This window comes from Schistosoma mansoni, chromosome 1, assembly GCF_000237925.1.
Source record: "Schistosoma mansoni strain Puerto Rico chromosome 1, complete genome".
NCBI classification, from domain to species: Eukaryota; Metazoa; Platyhelminthes; class Trematoda; order Strigeidida; family Schistosomatidae; genus Schistosoma; species Schistosoma mansoni.
The window spans coordinates 12,954,895-12,966,905 of record NC_031495.1 but is presented as its reverse complement, the minus strand read 5'-3'; the positions used below and the strand labels follow the sequence as shown (position 1 = coordinate 12,966,905).

Here is a 12,011-nt window from a genome sequence, read left to right as displayed (position 1 = left end):
TGAGAGACTACAATGTGAATAATTTGTTTTCTCTAAATCTAAAGACACTTGGCGAAACCTTCAAAACAGGTATATAAGTACGTTTTGGGAGGGGTTAGTAATTGTGAATCAAGATAGTAACTAAAACCTACGCATGAAAACACATATTTTATTACTGCCATCGATTTGGAAGGGGCAAATTTGATAACAGATCATACTGAAATTCACTCAATCTACTTACCAATACTGACCGAATTCGGTATATTCTCACTATTTGTCGATGAAGTTGTTTTGTTTGAAGCAAGTACACCATTCCGATTATCAAAAGCTTCACTGGTAACACCATTTTCAGATCCCTGCAATACATTTTGTAATGGTTAAAAAGTATAAAGAAGACTCGAATTACCAATAAAATGTCATATGATAAGAGTTTATCTATTTACCCGATTATTTAATAAATATCATAAAATTCTTTTTACCTATGGTCAAATAATATGATATAACTGTAAGATTTTATACGTAGAACATAGAAGCTGGATATGAATGTTGGAGAATTCATATATATTAAGATTTTAAATTTGTGAATCTCATCATTTAAGAGGTTAAAATTAATGTAAAAAATAATGCAAAGTATGTTTAATAAGCAATGTTATGAGAACAAGACATTCAGTTTCATTTTGCCCCTATGGTGGTGCAGAATGGTTCAGTCTTACAAGACACGCCATATCCCTGGAAAGAAAAATAATAAACTTTACTACCTGCACGATATATTTATTTATTTATTTATGTAAGCTTTAGAAAATGTACAATTTATTCGCGATTAAGTATACCTTGGACATAGTCATTGGAGTAGGTAGATTACTACAAGTTCCACTGCTTGTCATCCATTCAACAGTAGCCTGAGATGTAGTTATTTCATTATTGCTCAGTTCACTTTGTTCATTCTCGCTTTCTTCTTCATCTTCACCTAACTCCTCACCTTCTTCTTCTTCGTCGTACTCTTCTTGTTCGTGATCTTCATCATCAATATCCTCATCCTCTTCTTCTTCATCGGAAGATTCTCCGACCATTATACAAGATTCAGGAACTGATCGATCTCCTTGAAATGGTAAACATGTAGATGATTCAGGGATTGTATTTTGAAATGGAGATGTATGTCGTAGAGTACCTTCTTCTTTAACACTACTAATTTCACAATTATTTGTACTACTTTCAGAAAAATCTAAATTTCTTAATACGACAGTAGTTGCATGAGGTGGAACAGGCGGTGGTGATGATGGTGGTGGATAGGAGACAAATGAACAACAGTTGTTATATGGTAACTGTGATTGAGATGGTAACATACTAGGCGGAAGAATACTTGTAGGACTGTTCTCATTACTATTTATACCGCCAAATAAATGTCCAACCATACTAGCTGAACTTGCTAAACCAGAAATACTGACACTTCCGCTAGCGCCCGAACAAGATAGTGAGCAACCGCTGCTACTGTAAAATGATAAAACAAAATATTTGAAAAGAAAAACTGTTAATTAGAACCTTGCCAATGACGTGACATTTTTAGGGAGATTAATACATATAACAACTGGTTCCAAAAAACAGAACTAACGGACAGATGAGTAGTAAATGTTTTACTTTAGTGATTTCTGAGATTAACACTCAGTAATGAACTAATTGGTCAAAATTCAAAGTTTATACAAATTTTATGTTATGCTATCAAACTTGTTACCTAAATAAACTATTTTGTATTTAAAACATTCCAAATTGAAGAAACGTTTCTTTTGTAGCAAACTATATAATTTTAAACATTTCGTTTACTCCTCAAATTATTTTATTGACAAACCAGATCAACACATGGAGTATATGACCATTAATTAAAAATCCATCAAACGGTAATTGGAGTATGAAATACCACTTAAATAGCTTACCGACTGCTGCTAAGTTCACCAAGACTAACATCATATGTAATTGGAAGAGCAGGAACAGACACAGTTGAATGACCATTATGATTCTCACCAACTAAATTGGTATCTCTAGCATGACGGCTATGATTGAGAAGTTGTCCATTTGTAAGGGTTCCTGAATTCGCTGATATCATAGAGTCTGGCCCAGAACGAGCGATGTCTCCTGTATTGTTAGTGCTTCTATGATTCCCAAGTGCTGGAGACATTTCAGGAATTGTCGAACCACTTGCACGTCCACCAAATGTACGGGTTGGACTAATACCACCCAAAAATACAGCACCTCCTGTGCTTGTTCTCCTTCCAGACCCTGAAGGACACCCATGAGTGTGATTAGAAGTTAGTTCTACTAAGCTTGCAGCGCTCAAACCATTTGGAACACAACCACTTACACCACGACAACCAACACTCCCACTGTTAGTGGTACAACTGCTACCACGACCGCTGCTATTGCTACCCGCACAAGAGTGAGTAGTTGCCGGTAAAGCACTGGGAATGATTGTCATTCCTGTTAAACTAGTTTCAGCCATTGACATAATTAAGTTATTTTCTTCCGCTGAAATAGGTGCAGATGCAGATGTCGTACAATTAAATGCGGCAGATGGATAGGAACCCGAATGTAAATAGCTGATGTCACAATGACCTGGTGCAGTTGGCATACTTTGAGAGGAAACTGAGCAGGAGCGGGAGTTGGAATTCATCGATTCAACGGAACCAGAGGAATCTAAATTTTAAAAACAATTACTTAATATGAGATGGGACAACAGAATGAACAAACAGTAGTACGAAGTGAATGGTACCTGAAGAAGTAATAAATATTACGGTATGAATGATCCTTTGTTGAACTTATGATAAATTCGTAATTAGGTGGTGTATACACTTCTGTGATTTCACTTATCAGTCGAATATGTATGATAAGCAGCGTTTGATCGTACAAATTGAGAAAAAGTGTGTAGCTATTCAAACCTTGGACTAGTCACTTTTAGTCTCTTATTAGCTGAATAGAAGCGTCAAAACAAAATAGACTTCACACTAATGTATAAAATTTTCTTTCTCATGGATAGGATCACATCATTATTTATTGCTAAGCAAAACCGTTCAGCTCAGCATTGATTAGATTTCATAGTAGTATTAGGATTTTCTATATGGTTGAATCGGTTTTTATAAAGAACACAAAATCTTTTACCATTAATTTAAATGTGATGTATTTTTTATTAAAACATTTTGGTTATTAAAGTGTGTGAGGAAAAACTTGGGATAATTTCTAATTTGGCATTAACAATAAACCACTTAGGTAGATTACATCACGGACTGATCTTGGTTAGACCACCACTGAAACCAGGAAGTAGTGGATGGGTGTTTTGTCCCAGAATGGGGCCCCTCAGTATTGCGCATTCACAGCGCTATCAAGGATCGAATCCACGAATTTCGGTCCATAGGCAATGAAAGATGGCAGTACAATATCGGGGATAGATGAAAGTTAAAAACAAGAATCATCGGATGCCGACTCAATAGTCTAAAGGTTTAGTGCTCTCAGCAAAAGCAATTACCAGTGGGGTCGTGAATAAAAACCCCACACCACGACGGAACAACTTCCCGGTGATTCCTGGTTCTCGATGACAGTCTAAGATCAGTCCGTGATGTGATCTATGGAGAGCAAAAGCTCTCTACAAACCCATATACCAATAAACAACTTATTGACAGACAATTTACTGTGGTAAGACAACAAAGACGTATTTTTTTGTCGATGACCAGTTGTTTACATGGCCATTAAATTGGTCACGTGTAGGAAATAATGAATGTGCCGAAATTTGTGCAACTATTTTCTTTTAGACCTCAAATTTAAACATAAAAAAATGAAATAACATACTTGTAATGACAGACACATTTGTCATATATTTATCTTTCTGTTTAGCCGATTCATCAAAACATTGTAGTACGCCAAGAAGGATTTCTGGATTCTTTTCTTGTTCTGTTCGTGATATATTTGATGCTGTTAAAAGCATCTGCCATGAAATAGGAAGACCCTAAAAAATCACAAGCAAAATGTTATATATATATATATATATTATGTTGAACACAATCCATATTAATCACTTCAACAAACTAAAAAATCAGCGTTAACAAAAGAAGACAAGTCAAGAAAGAAATGACGAAATTAATTCAATCATTTGATATTATTACTACTATCAAAGTACGGACACAAGCAAATATACAACAGCGTGGCTGATTTACGACTCCATGGACACGTGTATTACTTTAAGAAAATTTCAGATATACTTCACATGAATGTAAATTATTTTTTTTATAAAATAAAATGTTATTAGACGTTGTCTTAAAAAAATGAACTTAAATATATATATAAAAAGAGACAACAGAATTTTCTACCTGAGGACACAGAATGATGCTTATCAAATTTAATATCGAGTGAAATTTAAAAATTAGATATATACAATGAACAAAGAAAAAATAGAAAAGGTATGAATAAATGGTCAATCATATATTTTTCCCTCAAAATTAATTGACAGAAAATTGGCGAAAACACTTATAGAAATAACGAGTTTTCATTTGAAGATGTATCTCCTTTGCCCCCTAACTTTGTACACACAGACACATACATTTAGCTCCCGAGTTGATCGAAATATATTGCATTGATTCTTCATTTATATTGTTGAGAATAACTGAATAGGTGGACTAATAAGTGAAATACCCTTACATTTAAAAATTTAGATTTTTCCAATGATAAATTTCACTAAAAATATGATATAATGAAGCATAATCAAACCATCTCGAAATGTCAACGGAATGAACAAACGTAGCGAAAAATACAGCTTCAATTGAACTTATACTACACCTCCTAATGACTGTCGACTCAACCCTCAATTACAAAGACAAAAGACAGCAGAATGCTTTTTTTATACAACAGATGATTTATAGGGAAAATGGATCAACATTATTAGAGTTTAGGTACGTCCCTGAGAATAAGCCGTTCAAGATGCAAGTTTCGCAGCGTCTGATTTAACAGTGTGCACAGGATTCAAAAATACAACATAATGGAAATCAGAGATTTAGGTCGAAATTTTGCAAAACAATGCACCTTCCAGCACATTGATAGAGATTACTAACCGTTGTATATCTAGACTCAAATGATTAGTGTACAACAAAAACTACTATACATTTTTATTCTTTAAGTACAATTTCCAGATAATTTACATTAATTTTCTGTAACCTGTTAGAGATCGAATCCATATATTAACCATTACTAGTCATGGATACTTACCGAAAATACAACTGGAACTTTTGATAACGAAGTCAAAAACTACTGTTGTACTAATTATTCGACTAACCTATATAAAACTGATAACATGATATTTATGTTAGTTAGTTGAATCACATAATGTATCACATGGAAAGAGAATGGTAAAGATTTTTGAGATCAAAAAACGAACAGATAGGGTGAACGATAAGGAAAAAAACTATTTGTAGATACACACAACAGTTAAACTAGTAAGGGAAGTAGAAGATAGGGAAAAAGATCGAACAAAAGGTCAAAAATAATCAACAATTAATTAATTCTTGAAAATAATCGTTTCAATTTGTTAAATGAATAGGTAATTAAAGCTTATATTTTTTTAATGTAAATAAATACAATAAACGTAATGTATACATCAGTTTATAATCATTCACACAACTGATGTGTTATCTCTCAGAAAAAATAATAGCACATGCGATTAAATCATTCACTTAAATGTAGTGTTTCCTAAATGATCTAATATTGATAAAATATACACCTGGGATGTATTTGTCTGTGTTATTTCATAGATTGTTTATGCAACAATTCGCCTACGTGACTAGTAAGTAGCTTAATGGGAAAGAAAAACGATAAAATTAACAATAACTATCTAAATAAAAACATATTCCTTCTTTCCTACATACAAATCACATGATTTGGCTGTGTGCCATAAATTATATTAAACAAGGCGAGTGTAAAATGAAGGATACACATATACTAAGATAGTAAAAAGTAAGAATTGACCAAGATATGCAAAATATTTTCGTCCCGAATGTAGTACAACACATTTGGGAAGATTATTGTTCTATATTTATTATATTATTAAATCCTCATTTTTACTTTTAATTAACGCATCAGATTTAATTTATAATAATTGGCTACATAATTAAAATTCATTAAACTCCGTTTAATTTAAGTAACAATTTTTACACAATCACGGCAATTAGATTAAAATATCCCGGCTATATTGCAGTTAATTTGAAACAATCTTGTACTATGATTAGATTTAAGCAAATAATAACGGACATACGTAGTACACTGCAGTCGTAAAACTAATTGAAGAAATCTTAACGGATTTCAAAGATTTTACCATAAATTCCAGATTTAATAAAACTTAGTATACATATACAGATTTACGTACTCAGATTAGAGGAACATTTTATTCTTGTGCTAGTTATATGGCTTAATCTCTGAGACAAGCATATGACAACTGGCAGGATCAACTAGTTTGTTCACAGTTATATAATATACCCTTATGGGCCAGGGTAATCTTGCACTGGTTTTCAGGTGAACTAGACACCATCCAGACTTTCACGCGGTAACCCAAACAGTACAGCTCAATCCCGCCCTATAGGAGAACCAGACACTATAAAGGCTTCAACGTTACAATCCGAACAGCTCAGCCCAATCCTGTGGCGCAACCACTCAGGTACCAAACACCCTGGTGGACCATTCGCACCGTTCATATACACATTTACATCCCGTGTATAAATATTCCGATCAGTGATCGCGTAAATCAATTATGCACAGCACGAACAGACCAAAGTTGACCCATTCCGCTTACACGACAGCCAAACTCATTAATATTGGCAATGTCGATATGCCTTACGATGCTCCAATGACCTAAGCCCTTGAGAACACTGAGAAGCAACCACCAGTATGAATGAAATCGGTTAACCTGCCAACCAACTTTTCACATGAACAGCCAGCAAAACTTGCCAAAGCAATGCCGAACCATCCACAATATCAATGGCGAACCTCCAGTCTCATGTGAGACCTTCAGCTCTACATGGCCATATAGCTTATACTGTATACCACACACATATAGGGTAGTAAGAGAAACAGCCCAGCCTGAAGCATTAGGGCCTAAGAACGCTTAAAACCCATTGTCTGGTGTCGGAATAGTGATACAAGACCCCCAAGATCATTTTTATCGCATTTGCGAAATTTTCATTTTTCCGACTTTCCAGACCCTGAGTTAGGGGTAGTAGTTACATACTACTTAACCACTATTGTGGTGTATATTACTTATGTTGACAGACATAAGTAGTGTGCAACACCAATCACAATTGGTATGCCTAGTATCAGAAGGTTAAGATTAAATTGAAGAGAACAGGAATGTAAACAGAAAGTAATTGCAACAACGACGGAGATGAAGGAACGATGAAGTTTGTAAGAGACAATCGATGGGATATGTGCAAATGAGCAATTTAATGTATAGTTTTCATATTTTATGAAGACACTTTGTGATTTTGTATTAAACAATAAATTGATCTTCCCCACCAAGTCTTAGCTCACTACACTACTACTACTACTACTACTATTATTATTATTATTATTATTATTATTATTACTACCCAAATTGAAGCGTTTGAACGTGTAGCTCAATAGTTGAAAGTAGAGTGTTTTTGAAGACTGGTAAGCAATGAATTCAACTATCACGTACATATACATCACAACTTTGAATAGATAAAAGTTAAAAGTAAACATATAGAATAAAAATGGTGCATCGATTCAGTGATTCAAATAAACAGTAACAATTTGGGAACAATACACCGAATACCAAATACTTCAATAGAAAATATCCGAATACAAATCCTCTTAGAAAAATAATAATAGTAATAAACAGAAACAACAGTTAGACTTTCCATATTTATATACAGATAATTTGAGAAAATAAATTATCTGATATGTCCGGTACTTGAATGCTTGAGACTGCCTGTCTAGCTGTTTTCTATATCCCCAGCTTACCCCTACACTCAAATGGGAACGGTGAGGCAAAGGAGTAAAGTAAGAATAGAAGCTTTACTTCATAGTCAATTTACATACAGAAAACAAGCTTATTTATAGGCTGAAATGTGGCCTCCACCTACTATGAGCTTCCGGAAATATACCAAATATAGTAAAAAGATAATTAATTATTCAATCAAGCTGCTTGTTTTTTCTAAATGTTTCAGAGACCTTTCTATTCAATGCTGAATAACCGAAGTTTTCAGCGTTCACCCGGCTTTTGGAGATTTTCTTGAGGAATTATCGGGAGCTCCAAGCATTATCAAAGTAAAACTTATAAACAATGAATCTATTTTAATCCACTTTCTTTATGTTTCTGATGACTAGATTTTATATGATAAATAGTTTTCCTGTCTAAAATTATTCTTCTATCACAAACAAAATAAAGACGAAAACGTAATTCTAGCCTCATACATTAAACTAATTACAGTTCGCTGATTCATATGATTTGTCAAATACAATCGCATAGAAAACAAAACGTCCATAGTTAATAAGTAAGATATAAAATTAATATGGCATATAAATGAATATTTATAAAAGTAATTGTATATGAATATGAAAATGTTTTTCGTTCCTTTAAAGACTAAAATCTAATCTGATTAAATGTAATGATAGCTTTGATATATACAATACTAATAGTATTTACTGACTGTTTTTCAAGGATCTACTACCAAAGTTTTAAAATTCAAAGAACAGTAATGAGTCAACTGACCTTGATTTCGCCTGTGGACTTATCAAATGCCACGTGTAGATTATGCGTAACTTCTGTAGGACCAGAAATTTGTGGCTCAGTTTTTTCTGATCGGCCAAATTTAGGAAATCGGAACATTTTCACTAGGTAAGTCAAAGAAAACATTGAAGATCATCTATCTACAAGTTTATTTAACCATATAATAAAAAAGGTGTTTATTTTTTTAAGTGATTCAGAAAAAAAGTATTGTTACTAACAGATTAGTAGAGATTGTTGAATTTTCATAGGATATATCAGGCATTGATTTCAGCTAGACAACTATTGAAAACTAGAGAGAGCTGAACTGTTTCTTTGCAGTATAGGACTCCTCGGCAATGTGGTATGTAATCTATGAAAGTATTGTTTATTAAATGAATTATTAAGAGATGAATTAACATGGTAATAAGCGCCATTTGTACAGAAACTGATATGAATGATGTATTTAAATAAAAACAATTGCTACATAGATATGCGCGAATACCGCACACACAAAGAAAATTTTGGTCATAATCAAAGAAGGCTGGATTGAAAATTCATTCATAAAAGAAGTGGAAATTAGTAACAGTTCAGTTAGTTATAAAGACGGAAAAAGTGATAGTTTGAGTCCCATACTTGACACATCAATAATTCGAGTGAGTGTGCAAAAACTAAAAATGATATGCAAATTCTACACTTTACTGCCTACACACTTATTAACGGTGTTTGTATGCTTTTTAATAGTTATTTTAGTTAGATAAAAGCATATAAGTATTTGTCTTTCCGCAACCATAATAATAAATAAGCGGATGAAAACATGCATCAAAATGATTGAGAATTACTCCGAGATTCTTTCTGTCATAACTATCAATCGATAACGGGATAAACTAATATTTTTAATCATGGGTGGATCTGCGGAAATCAGACAAAATGAAAAATACCTGTTTTGTACCTATATGATACATAAAATGGTTTAAAAGAGTTAGGCAACATAAAAACGTTTTCACCATCAGGATTTTTAAAAAAAAGACGAAACAAAATGTTATGCTCATGGTAAAAATAGCATTGTACAATAGGTTTAAATGTAGACACTGTTATGTCCCGATAAGAATAATGAATGGTAATTTTTGGGATCCATTTATGGACCAATACTACGCGTATATTTTTATTGTATAATTGTTAAATAACTAAACTATTCATATTCATGTCCCCCTTATTATGGGCTTTATTTTGACCTATGAACTATTATTATATGATTTACCGTTCTTGAATTATACCCAGTCTATTAATTACTGTTCCCCACATTCACAGCTACTTTTGGCTAAATCTTGTACAAATGTTATTTTCTATTTTATGGTACGATGTGGTCCGTTTGATTGGTATATAAACTCAGTATGTTTGAAATATAATGATTCACACCACAGGGGCTGAGATTGGTGTTCTGGACTTAACTGGCTGGGCTAGGCAGAAAGCAGAACCGACAAGTACTCTAAGACTGCTCGTACAGTTTCCGTGTGTCATTGGTCCGATCGATAAACCGCTGCTCTCTAATTGGTGGTGTTATCACGTTATACATTAACAGGATATCCAGGTGGTCACAACTGATAAGAGACATACAAGAGTGGATGAGGCATGCAATAGTAATAATAATAATCTATGTAGTTCTTGCTAGTTACATTAATTCTACTCTAAACAGCTAACATATGTTGTGACTCAGTAACATATTATTGCCCTTTTGCAGATGAGATGTATCCATAAAAAAGTAAAAATTATACTGAAACAGTGACACTGATCCATTGGTCTTTTTTAAAAATGAACATTACAAGATGGCTGCCAAGTGAACAAGATTGGATGTCACAAAGATATATATATATATATATAAGGTAATAACAAAGATTAAAAGAAGTGTAAACAAGTATTCGCATGGAAAGTTATTAATTTCTATTAGTTCATTATCAGATAACTGATAATCCTTTAAGAACTATCCATTATAAATACTACTGATAATAGTAATAAGGGTAAATATGGTATACAAAACAACATTGATCAATCATTAATTTAAAAAGAAAAACAGAAAAAGAGCGAAAGCAGTTAGAATAAAATCCATACAGTGCTTATGGTTGAAATATTCCTCATTGATGAGGTAATTATGTAGTAAACAACTAAGTCTCGATTTAGTTAGTACACATTTCACTTTCTTGCTACGAAAAATTATGGTTCACTGATAAAATAGGATAACTGTTTCATACTATTTGGAGTACGCTTGAAAGTGTTTCTATATAACCAACTAACCACACAGGATGTTTATTATATTAATGCTACAACTATATCGTATTTTAATACCCTAAGAAATTGTCAAAATCGCATTCAACTTAGTTTGTAGTAGTGTTGAATTATCACGTTGTGATACTTTCTGACTGGATTTCGATCGATCTTAGTCGGCATGCGTACGTTCATTGGCGATTGCGTTTAACCGTTTCAAATTCGAAATAGATAAAATCAATCGACAGATCTCATAGAAATACTAACCTACATGAGATTCAATGAGAATTGTTACGTAAACAGAGTTGAATTTATTAAGAACACAGTGAATACTTTAAGCTAAATTCTCATTATTTTCTTGTCATGACGCGCACAGACAGATAAACATAATGGATAACCACGCTAAAATTATTGTTTCCAGCTAAGTCACCTGACACTAATTTACCTTGGATAATGATGATTTATGTATTCACGTGATACGGAAGTCATAGCTTAGATTATTCACATAACCTGGAGATTAAAAAAACTGTTACAAGTGTATTTTGATATTTCAAGGACTATCATTTATTCTCCACACTGTACATGTGAAGTGTTTTTATTAAATGATAAATTGTCTAGTCATTTTCATCACGTTCTACTACACTCTGGTGTTGTACTTGTAAGGTTAACGATAATACTCACGAGTTCGGCTTATTATTGGGCATAATATCAACATACAATCTAGTAACAACATCAATTTTGTGCATTCTATACGAAATCAAACTAAATGAATATTTTATAGAGTTGAGATCATGAGTCAATTGAAGCTAGACTACCATGGAAAACCTGGAAGCACTGGACGGCCGTTTCGTCCTATTATGGGACTCCTCAGCAGTGCGCGTCCACGAACCCACTCTCGCGGGATTCGAACCCAGGACCCACCAGTTTCGAGCCGAAGCCCTTAACCGATAGACCACTGAGCTGGCATCCAACGGTGTTAATTTCTAACTTCAACTGATTCACGAAATTGAGCAACCATTCA

At 33.4% G+C, this 12,011-nt stretch overlaps 1 protein-coding gene across 2 annotated transcripts in view; it reads right to left on the bottom strand.

The window, feature by feature from the left end:
• Nucleotides 1–12,011, bottom strand: part of Smp_159730.1 — a gene marked incomplete at both ends in the record, with an annotated part of 31,322 nt that overhangs the window by 7,576 nt on the left and 11,735 nt on the right. For both annotated transcript variants that reach the window (XM_018793301.1, XM_018793302.1), the window contains 5 exons: nucleotides 221–335; nucleotides 1,275–1,467; nucleotides 1,908–2,664; nucleotides 3,811–3,967; nucleotides 8,735–8,856. In XM_018793301.1, the coding sequence (XP_018647827.1) occupies nucleotides 221–335; nucleotides 1,275–1,467; nucleotides 1,908–2,664; nucleotides 3,811–3,967; nucleotides 8,735–8,856 (1,344 nt within the window). The remainder of the gene's footprint in view (nucleotides 1–220; nucleotides 336–1,274; nucleotides 1,468–1,907; nucleotides 2,665–3,810; nucleotides 3,968–8,734; nucleotides 8,857–12,011) is intronic.